This window comes from Lutjanus erythropterus, chromosome 18 (assembly GCF_056507025.1).
Source record: "Lutjanus erythropterus isolate fLutEry1 chromosome 18, fLutEry1.hap2, whole genome shotgun sequence".
Lineage (NCBI taxonomy): Eukaryota > Metazoa > Chordata > Actinopteri > Lutjaniformes > Lutjanidae > Lutjanus > Lutjanus erythropterus.
Genome location: NC_139334.1, coordinates 17,293,764 through 17,305,797, shown reverse-complemented (window position 1 = coordinate 17,305,797; position 12,034 = coordinate 17,293,764). Strand labels below are relative to the sequence as shown.

Here is a 12,034-nt window from a genome sequence, read left to right as displayed (position 1 = left end):
AAGAATTGTGTATGTTTGCCCTATTCCTGGCATGTGGCGCTCTATTGACTGCTGACATGTGTGGTTAAGAATGCCATGTTCCCTTTAGCAGAGAAAGGCAGCGGGTATATAGTTCAAGTCCACACACCCATGTTGATTTGTTTTAGATATGAGGCCTGTTACAGGAACGTCAGTCACCTGTTCTACCTCTGATTGCAAAGTAGGTGAAAAGACGGCTTCATGTGTGGGAGGAGGGGCAGTTCTTATAATGCACACTTGCAGTGAGTGACAAGAAATGCAGAAACCATTGAATACATACAACCTTTCTGCCATAGATGCTACCTTTGTCACTTTGTCAACAGTGATTAATTAAACTGGACAGAGAGGTCCCATTTTTACAGTGCAGTTTGTCATGTACACACTGGTACAGCTTCAAAACATACTGAAGAACTGACAGAGAACACAGATAACGAAAATAGTAACCTCAACAGGTTTTAACAGACCCCTCACTAAGCCCCGCCCTGTTGCAGTGTTTGTTAAGCTTTCCATTCTTGCTCCGCATAAATGCAGTTTACAGTGTTAATGGTGGCAAATTCAACATTGAAATTAGTTATTGTTGAAATACTAAGTCTTCAATTTTGCAGAGATGTAAACAAAACCAGCCTCTCATTTCTAGCTGATCACTGGATTTTGTCAACTGAAATGATGCCTCTTGCTAGCTAATTTAAGCTAATGCTAATGCTTAAACTCCTTGAGTCAGCAGAGAAGTCCATCTTCAGCTTACTTTTTAATGTTTCCATTTGACACATTTTATGAAAGCCCTGCAAAAGGGTCTGAAATATTAAAGTTACTTAATGGCTGCATAATTGATAGGGGTGTTGTGGTACTCAAAATCAACGATTCAATTTCACTTTCAATATCAAGGTCACAAGTCTATTTGCTTTGAAGTTTTTTTTCTACACTGACAGCTCTGCCATTGTTAGACTATTGAGATTTGATTTGTAAAGATGAATAGGTCATTGCTTTTATGGCCTGACCACTGTCATTTACATTTTCAAATTCTTCTTTAAAAAGACTTAATATCAGATAGATTTATTTTTAAGTGTGATACGACAGCCAGTTATCTATGCTGTATTGTCTTTGAAGTGCTGTGTGTACTGTGAGTCACCCATTCTGCCTTTCCAATTTGATTATTGAAATTGAAAGCTCATTTTGATTGATTTTCAGTTTAATATTGACGTTGTGACACCCCAGTACATGACACTGTGTTAATGCTAAAAGACTGAGGCTAAAACTACATCCCAGCAAACATTGATTGTACAGTGAAATATGACATGTATATGTACATGACAGATAACAGAAGTACACTCCTTAACATTGGAAAATGAAGCGCAGGGATTTGATTAAGTGTAGCGGACCTTGAGAAGGTCACCCAGCCCAACCAGCTGGTCTGTGATCACCCCAGGTAGAGACCTGGGATAGAAGCTGACCTTAACTGGCTTAGACATAAGTGATGTGTCGTCGCTGGCCCACTTTAATTATCCTCCTCAAACCCCCCACATAACAAATCCAAATTTAAACCATAGTGAGAATAAGCCTTAAATTTGACAGATGCAGTGGTATCTCACATACGTTTTGTTGGAGGTGAAGTTACTGCAGGTAGTAAGCTAGTTAGCCTGACATGCTAACATTTGCAGCTTAGAGCAAATAAAGACAAAGTCTTATTAGTTCCCTGCATAATTGCTTTATGTTTTTCAAAGACTCACACATCTTATAGTCCCATGCACACCACTACAATATGGGGAGAGATTTAAAACTTGACAGGCCTGGTGTGCCTAGTGCAATCTATGATTGGATAGTTACTGTTTGGAGTAGCTAACGAAGGATCATTTGCTAGGCCGCTATATTGTATTGAATGGTGTTTCTAGTTTTGCCAACTCACTGTTTATTGAAAATTCTTCACCAGTTCCAAATGATGTCCCTATGGTCTTATCTTTGACATCACACTGTATGTCCTAAGACTTCACTTGCCAAAGATTTGTCATTATCACCTTTGACCTGTCCGGTATCTGACATCCTGTATAATGTGGAGTAGAGGAGCAGTGAAGGAGGGAGAGCTATGTTCCTGTTCCTGTGGCGAAGTTCCTCTTTAAGGAATCAGCCTGAACATACAGGAAATCCAATGGCACCGCTGTTGCTAGGCAGCGGGGGGGTGGGGGGTGGATGTGCAGCAGGAGGGGGGTAGAAGGGGGTGTTCGCAAGGTTCAGTGAGTGAGCCACCGAGGGTGTCACCATGGTGATTTGGCATCCGAATGTTGCGGTCGGAGACCTGGGCTACAGAGAAAGAGAAGTGAACCAGTGGCAAGTGCTGCAGCCAAAGAAACTAGCAAATACCAGCGCATAACAAGGTGTCATCTTAGCTATGGTGCTTTACACTCTGTCATAAAGTCACAGATAACCTATTGTATGTTCTGGCCTTTAGTTTGGGTCAGTGATGGGCCCCTGTAGAAGCAGGAGATGGGTCCTGAATCGCCTTGACCTTGTTGAGAAAGCAGACACCAATGTTTCATCAGCATGGGAGGTCATCATCAAACCTTGTTTAGTTCCTTGATTAGAGTCAGACATCTGAAAAAGAATCTTTCATTGGAATTCATGATAGCCTTGCACTGCTACAAGCGCTGGACATGTGTGTGTGTGTGTGTGTGTGTGTGTGTGTGTGCGCGCGTGTGCGTGCGTGCGTGCGTGCGTGTGTGTGTGTGCGCGCATGTATGCATATACGTCTGTGTGAGTGTGTGAATGTACATGCAAGACAGTCCTCTCCACCCACATCCTGCCCACTGAGGCTCAGCACCCACTTGTATGCCCTTCACAAGCTTACCACAATCTTCCTCTCTCTCAGAAACACACACAACACACACACTAGATGAACATGCAACATATTTTACCCATAAAAAAAAAAAGTGGTTGCACAACGACCTACTCAGCTGTGATGACCCACTGCCAGGAATTATGCCGTACCACCACAGTCCTTCCGCGAGTACAAAGTTAAATGCGTCTTTTTTTTTCAAATGCCACAGAAAAACATCCGCATCTAATTTAGCTCTGGCAGGAAGTTTTCTCTTATCAGTTTAGTACACAGAGGTTTTGTTGGCTAGTTGACTTTTACAACCTCACTCACAGGCCAGAGACTTTCAGGCTGGTTTGGTGTATCTCTACAGAGTTCTGTAAAGCACCTTATGTTCAGGAGGACGAGCGGTTTAAAGGAGTTGTTTGATATATTTGGAAATGTGTTTATTGGCTTTGTTGCTGAGAGTTGGATGAGAAGATTGATACCACTCTTATACGAGTAAATCTACAGCCTGCAGACAATTAGCTTAGCTTAGCAAAAAATCTGGCAAGTCCTAAGTAGAGATGCACCAATCCACTTTTTTCAATATGAATCTGATTCTGATACCTGGATATCAGCAAATGTGGATAATCCTAACATACAAGTTGCTGTTCTTGCTTTGCTGTGTTTGCTTTTTCCTTTTTTTTGACTAAAATATCTCCTAACTGAGGACATGTTGAGTTAGCCAGCTATTATTTGCTCACTCAGTTGCAGACTGTCTCATGTTACGTTATGTTGGGTTCTTGACGCAAGCCCAGTCTATCTAATTATATCTAATAATTAGATATCTAATTAGATATATATATCTATATCTAATTCAGAATAGGATGACTGGATATCTGTGTAGAACTGTTAATTCACTAATTAATTGATTAATTTCTGTTACAGCGTTTTGGCTATGGCTATAGACATCAGTCTGATATCTAATATGTGAATTATGCCAGTATCAGCACCCAGTAACGAAACAAAATCCACCAGCCAGCACCTTTAAAGAGGGCTAATTAACTTATTATGTGATTTTGTCGTAATTAGTACAAACACCAAAGAGTAAAAACGGCATCTTGTGGTTTTACTGGGGGCATTGGTGTGGGAATATTTTTTGGCCAGGTGAAGTAACCACACCTTGTTACCTTTTACAATTCAGTTTTTGTACATATTGAACAAGATCTAACATGTTGATTAGTGAGCTTTAGAAGTGCTGGTAGGCAGGTTTTTGTGGATTTGTGGTGCAATGTTAGAAATGTTTTTTAAAAATTAAATAGATTAATTTAAACTCATGGTAAAAAAAACATCTGATAAGGCAAGTTTTTGTCCTGTAAGAACATCTGGACCTCTGTGCAAATCAAAAAGCCTCAACAGCACCGTCCCACTGTGTGGAATAAACCTGCATCCTGCATGAATAGGGTAGGCCTGCACAACTGGATTTTAACATTGGTCGTAATGGTGGTACTTGGAGGGGTCAATATTTTCTGAAATATAAAAAGTTTGACAAACACTGGACTTGGTGTTGCAGCTCTACTTAGGACAGATCCAGGTTAGCTGCTTCCAGTCTTTAGCTAAGCTAGGCTTAACAGCTACTGGCTATGGCTTCATATTTAACCTACAGAGAGAAGCATTGATTTTCTTACCTAACTCTTGGCAAAAAGCTAAGATGTGCATTTCCCAAAATGTCAGACCATTTGTTTACAAGATACGTGGGGAGTAGCCTGGAACTTGGCTGTACATCTTTTGTTTTCAAGTCAACAAGACACAGAGATGAGCACCTCTCATGATTTGCCTCGTTAAAGCCGAGCCCTATTTCTACAGTGTGAAACACGTGTAAACGGACAGGAACCATTTAGTGTTTGTGATGAAAGGTCCAAACATGCACATCATCTTCTCTTCAGAGATCCAACATATTCTCTATACTTTCAGTCTGTGGGCCGACCACAGACTTCCCTGTCCTGAGCCCCCGTGCCTTTGAAGGCGGAAGTGCACAGATCCCTGATCCACCTCCTCTCCTCTCCTCTCCTCTCCTCTCCTCTCCTCTCCTCTCCTCTCCTCTCCTCTCCTCTCCTCTCCTCTCCTCTCCTCTCTCACCCTAGCCACATCTCTGGGGTCAGTTCAGCTCCAGATTGGCCCCCACGCATGCCTTTGAATGGCGGGGCTTAGGCAAGCGCTTTAAAAGGAAGCCCAAGTCTGTTTCCCATTTCACCCCCCCCAACACCACCACCACCAACACCACCACCCTCACCCCTCACCCCCACCCCTTGCTCCTTTCTTTCTTTCTTTCTTTCTTTCTTTCTTTCTCTCACATACACACACAGCTGTCATCTGGCTTTTTAAGTTCTGTGCTGCATTTCTCCAGCTGGAGCTGGTTTATGACATTCCCTCGGCAGACTCTTTGGCCTCTCACTCTCATTCTCCCTTTCTCTCTCCAACACACACATGCACACATGCACACACACACGAACACAACACAAAGTCATTTTTTCCTGTTCTGTTCTTTCTCTTCTCTCCCTCCACTGTCTCCTATTCCTCACATTCCCCTGCAGACGCTCTGGATGTGTGTTACACCACTCAGTATGTTTGGAGGCAAAGAGGGAGCAAAGTCACACACACACACACACACATACACACACCATGTGTTAGCAGTCTAGAGAGGGGGGAGAGAGGAGGGAAAAAAAGAAGAGAAAGAGAGGGAAAAAAAGAAGTCAAAGGAAGCATCTCTTAGCAACCACAGGACAGTAATTACTGTAGCAGCAGCTGGGAGCAAACCAGATTTCCGCTGTGCGTTAAAGCACTGGCGTGGGCTACTTTACACACGGCACTGACTAACCAGAGCCAGCAGCCTCCTCCACACGCAGAGCGGAGAGAGAGGGAGAGGGTGGGAGAAGGAGAGGAGAGGAGGACTAACCCTGCCTTGATGAGGTCGGGGTGTGTGTGGGAAAAGAGGGACAGCTAGCCAGTGTGTACGAAGCTCGAATATGGTTGGATCGAACTCGTACGTGTGAAGATACCTCGGCGTGTGTCCATGTTTGTGTTTTTCTGAGCAGAGACAGATATAACCTTGAAAACATGTATTTTGCAGATTTATTTGAATGATTTTCAAACCATTTATCTGTAAAGGCTGTATTGAGAAAAAAATTGAATTAAATTAAATTAATTCTGCTTTTTTTGGTGCCTGAGCAGGCTGGAAGTTATACAGATGGTTGTGCTGAAACAATGCTGGACATGAAATATCATCACATGGTTCTTGATGTAATGACTGACTATCCTCCCCCAGCTCTCATCACCTCTGCATGCATGAATCATGAATAGCCATCACTTTTGATTTTGTTGCCATGAGTACTGAAGTATTGGACTATTTAAATTGGGTCTGTTTAATTGCTGTCAGTGTGTAAAATTTATATTTTAAAATATGTTTGATGCAGACTGTGGCATGTTATTTATAGACATCTCATTCTGATTGATGTCAACAGTGAGCTGCTTCCCTTCTTGTAATCATTGAGATCGTTTGGTGTGAGGTGGACGGAACGTTTCTCTTTATTTTCACGTTTCGAGCGCCTCTTTTTTTAGGCCCGTGTTTGTAGATTTTTGCATCAGTTAAAATGTTTGTGGGAACACATGCAAGGCTGATGGGAACTCTGAGTTCTTAACAGAAGGGGCCTTGAGTCATCACCACACAGCACAGTCATTTGGCCGAGCGTGGGCACAGGATGCCCCCTGGTGGTTACAAGTGGAACACACGCAGCCTACACACCCTGAGTCAAAACAGTTGTGGTAATATAAACTGAATTGATCGACCATTAGTGCTTTTGACAGTGTAATGGTAACATAGATTGTGAGAATGATAGATGTTGAGGACTTCAGCTAATGCTTATTTTTGGTATTTATTTTTATATATACCTTAAACTACTTAATGAAATTTTTGACTGGTCACAACAAATCCCAAAAGTATTCTCAACATTATAATTCATTCATTTTTTTGTCAGTTAAGTTGCATATTAAAGGGATAGTGCAGAGTATTCAGTGTGGTTTTGTGAGGTCCTCAGTGTATTACCTACAGTTGATAGTAAAAATAATCAATATCAGTTTAAGTGCATGCTATATATAGAATATTTTCGCTGCTTTACTATGCTGTCAGACAACTACTTTCCTACTGCTGTTTTACAAGCCAAATATCACTCTTCTGAAACCAGCTAAAATAAATTGGTATCATTAGTAATTTCAACTTCTGAAATATGGGAGGTGCTGATTTATCACTGCCTTTTTTTTTTTTTTTGGTGTGTGTGTGTGTGTGATATTGTAACGTTGGCATTTTAAAAGGGTAGTTCAGCTATACTGAAATCACATAATAACACAAACAAAATAACAAATTGAGGCAGCAGTACACTAGCAACTTGTGTAAAATTACTGACTTTATATATATTTCATTGTTTCAGTGGCTGAAATACCTTTGTCTTTTCTTGTTGTGTGACCCTCTGAGGAGAAACATTAGATATATTTTAGTTTTTCTTCATATGCATTTACAGAGAATGTTCATTTTTTTTGTCTGTCTTTCTCCAGGTGTGTGATGAACCTCCCTCAATCTGCACCCCAGTGAAAGAGCCCTTCTCTCCCCTGAACAACGTCGTTTCCACCGAGCCATTCAGGGGTTGCTATGTCCGTGCACAACCCTTCGACGAGTTCCCCTCCAGCAACCGCCGCTACCTGCCTCCACAGGTCTGTCTCACCACTACCCAACTTATCACGTCTCCGAAATCTGAATTAGAAATTCTTCAAAATTATGTCTGTTTGTAATGAAAATGTTGAAACATAAGATTAAAATTCTCTGAATGATGTATTTTTTATAGTTTGTATAGGGTTGCAAGAAACAATTATTTTCTTGATTAATCGATCAGTTTCTTTGGTCCATAAAATATCATAGGTTGGTGTAAAATGATGATCAGTATTTCCTAAAGCTCAAAATGATGTTCTCAAATGTCTTGTTTTTTTCATAACCCCAAAAATTTCAGTAAGATTTTCCATAAGAGCACCACCAGAAGAGAAACAAACTAGAAAATATTCACATTTAAAAGGCTGAAAACAGAGAATTATGAGTTGCCTATTAATTTAATAGTTGAAAACTAATTGATTAATGGTTGCACTTCTAATTTTGTAAAATAATTCTGAATTTCTGCTCTGTTGAAGGTCTCCTTTAAGTCGACTCGTCACGTCAGTTTTCACATGGACGACGAGGAGATCGTTCGTATCAACCCACGCAAAGACGTGCTCTTCCGGGGCTATGAGGACTACCGCCACCCAGTCATGTGGAAACCGGAGGCCGACCGCGAGGACTTGGACTTCCCCACAGCCTTCCACAAACTGGACAGTAAGAAGTGCGAGTACCTCTTCCCAGATGGCCCTGGTGGGGACTCCCACTCTGGCCCCGGTATGGGCATTGGAACAGGTATGGGGCTGGGTCTGGACAAGGACACAGCCATCAAGACTCAACCTTCACCCCTGCTCAAGTCCAAGAAGGGCCGGCGGCGGCGAGAGGACGGCGAGCGTTCGCGTTGTATCTATTGTCGGGAGATGTTCAACCACGAAGACAACTGGCGGGGGCAGTGCCAGGACGCCCCTGACCCCATCAAGCAGTGCATCTACAAAGTCAGTTGCATGCTGTGTGCCGAGAGTATGCTGTACCACTGCATGTCCGACTCCGAGGGCGACTTCTCGGACCCCTGCTCATGTGACACGTCTGACGAGCAGTTCTGTCTGCGCTGGCTGGCCCTGGTGGCGCTCTCCTTCATCGCGCCCTGCATGTGCTGCTACCTGCCCCTGCGCGCCTGCCACCATTGTGGCGAGGCCTGCCGCTGCTGCGGGGGCAAGCACAAGGCCGCGGGGTGACCCGACGGACGGACCCTGGGACACCCTCAAAGCTAGCTAACACAGGAAGTGGATAAAAGCGGAAAATTCAAAGCCGGCATCCTTTTTTCATTCCCTCTCAGACGGGGTGATGTGTTGTTGATCCCCAGCTCTGAGGGCTTTTGGAGATTTCAGTTTGTGTTTGTCGCCGACAAGCAGCAGTGGAGGACAAACCATAATGCTTTGTGGGGGCTCTGAGCATCAAGCTAAGTTCAGGAGCTTAATCTGCGGAGATGAGGAGGAGGAAGTATCAAGATTAATAGACTTGGAGATGTTACTAAACACACCTGTACACACACACACACACACACAAAACACACACACACACCTCTCTTTCACATTCACACTCATGCATTGACAAAGCCAGGCCACAAATGTCAGAACTCTACAACAAGAAATGTGTAACTTTATGAAGGAAAATTTGTCTTTTGTACAGAGAGTGACAAAAAAAAGAAAACAAAACTATTCTGCATTGAGAAAAAACTACTTACTGTTTGAGTATGCTAAAAGGGATCTGTTCTTGCTTTTTTGTGAATTTGCAGTTGGGTAACAGTGGCCTTTCCTTCATGGCTTAAGCATTTGCTGACAATGTAATTACTAGACAGAGAAAAGTGCACTAGAAAAGGTATTTTACCCCCCTCCAGAGTAAAGGTAACCCTCTCAAATTCTTGTGGTGCATTAACCACCCTACTTAGTGTAATTTTAACATTTGAGAGATGTTGCTGTGGTGGATGTATGGCCAATTCCTTGTTTTCCTTTCCATCGAATGTTGAAAAAAAAGAATCAAAAAGTCACAGCTTGTTTTTGAAGGTATAGTTTTTGACATTCAGTTAAAGATGCTAAAATGATTGCTTTACTTTCCCGAGGTGATTCAGACCATTTGATTGCATTCCAAAATAAAGGGATCGATTCCATGATTAGAAGGGAAAAAAATGGTAACGACTTTACCATGCAGAGTTCCCCAAAATAGTTTTTCCACATCATTAAAATAGCATTAGGACCTCTGGAACCGTTTAAATTTAAACCAATACATGACAGTTTCATTCAGTTTTAGTCCACCTATTTACTGCTGTAGTGAAATTGGTGTTTTTGTTTCTTCATTGTTATTTTCCTGCTCATTTTTATAATTTTATTTTATTTTTTTAAACAAAGGCTGAAATGTTGCTCAACCAGCAAGTTTTGTTTTGGTGAGTATAGGGGTTACAGTGCTCCTTGGTTAATAAATGATGAGGCACTTAAATTAGGCTGTTCTTTTCTTGAGAATCCCTCAGATTTTAAACTTAATTTAGAAGACTTAATTTAACATCTAATTTGGCAAGGAGGGGAATCCCTTCTGAAAAACACTGCTCTCCAGGCTTTGGTTGCAGCACCCTCTCCAAATTTTCATGTTTGTCCCTTGATTTAGTGGTTTTCTTTTTGTTTAATTTCCCCTCATATCCTGTGTACATGTGTTGCGTTGTTCCTCCAAAGTTACGAAGTCCACTCCCTCCGTATGTCTTCATTTAACAGGCCCTGAATGAATGAATGAGTGCATTGTTTCAGGAATGCTGAGTATCTTAGCTATTAAAAACATACAGATGTTATGTTTGTGTGTGTGCGTGTGTGTGCATGCATGCGCGCGTGCCTGCAAAGGTCTTCATATGTACTGTTGATGTCATGTAATGTCACCACTGACTGTGTGATTAAGGCTTTGACACAGCACAAACCAGTGTCCTTTTTCCTGAAGCATCCAAAGGAATAGTTTGAGTTTGAGATTTTGGGAAATTATCTTCTTTACCTATTGCATGAAAGTTGGATGAGAAGATTAATACCACTGTCAGATCTGCCTGTTCAGTATTATGCTGTAGCTAGCTAGCCTCGCTCTGTCCAAATTAGGGCTTCATCTAATGATTTTTTTCATTATTGATTAAACGGTCTGTCATTTCCTCAATTAATCCATTAGTTGGCGGGGAAAATTTTTGATCAGTGTTTCCCAAAGACAAAAACAAAGTTTAAAAATGTCAGTTTCTGTGGGGTTTTTTTTTTGTTTTTTGTTTTTTTTTCTGGGGGTTATATGAGGGACTATTTCTTGGACGGGCACAGCGATGCCCACAAATAACCCCCCGCTATGGTGGTTTTTGTACAGACTGTAGAGAGGTAGATGAGGGTAACAGATTATAATAATCCTAATAATATAACAATCATTAATAAATGGTAAATTGATGGTCAGTTTAACTTAGTTAATATTTATTTCATTGTTAACAAACAGTTGAATTATAATAAATATTTATAGTGCTTTAATTTGTTATATTAAGATTATTATATATTTTGTATACCAAATTGCATTGGTAAACTAATTAACTGTTGCACACATAATGAAAATATTTCAATGTCAATTATAGTATCAATTATAATTAGTAAACTTTTAATTAAAGTTAAATTAGCAAAGTAAGCAATATACCATTTATTAATGATGGTTGTTATAAACTGTTACCTACTGAGCTTAAGCAGTGCTCTTAGGCCGACTTTATTAGTGTTTTGTTGAGCCATTTTCCCCATTTCCATGCCTAATGCTAAGATAAGTTAACTAGCTGCTCGCTTCGTATTTGAGCAATAGATATAAAAATGGTATCAATCTTCTTGTCTAACTGATATAAGCAAATCAGTGTAATTGCCAAAATGTCTAACTGCTCCTTTAAGATCCTTTGGGAAACAGACATGCTGTAGGCCAGAGTCTAGCTGTGTTTGAACCCCATTTCCCACCCAAAAGAACAACACTTAGATTAGAACAAACTCCAAACTGTTAAAACAATTAAGTTTGAATGTGTGGCTACAAAAAATAAAATGATCCCTACTCCATAAAGCATGTTTGATATTAGTGCTAATTGAGATTCCCCTCAATATTTAACTGCAGATTTCCAGATATGCATCTCCTCTCTCCTCCTGTCACTCCTGGTTTAAAAACAACGTAGTGGCGCCTCGGAGAAACATTTTATTTTTATTTTCCTAATTCCACCCCGACCAACGCTCCCTTTACTTTCTATGCAAACTTTCTAACGTGGGAAACACATTGACCTCTCTGCAGACTGAGTCAGTGACAGGACAGGCAGGACACTTTAACGCTCTATGATGATAGATATAGACGGCCAACCCCTGGTACCAAACTCCAAAACACCTGTAAATACTTAACACTATATTTAAGTTCTGATAATAATCCCAGCTTCTTTTGTCTTTGAAAATTTTAAAGATAGAGCTGTATTTATCGTTGCTGTCAGCATATACTGTAGCTTCAATTGACAG

At 41.1% G+C, this 12,034-nt stretch overlaps 1 protein-coding gene across 1 annotated transcript in view; it reads left to right on the top strand.

The window, feature by feature from the left end:
- The window catches only part of spred1 (sprouty related EVH1 domain containing 1), a 40,602-nt gene extending 29,844 nt beyond the window's left edge, over nt 1–10,758 (top strand). The window contains exons 5-6 of the mRNA XM_084742643.1: nt 7,415–7,570; nt 8,039–10,758. Coding sequence (XP_084598769.1) covers nt 7,415–7,570; nt 8,039–8,737 — 855 coding nt within the window. The 3' untranslated portion in view covers nt 8,738–10,758. The remainder of the gene's footprint in view (nt 1–7,414; nt 7,571–8,038) is intronic.
- Nucleotides 10,759–12,034: the final 1,276 nt, after the last annotated feature.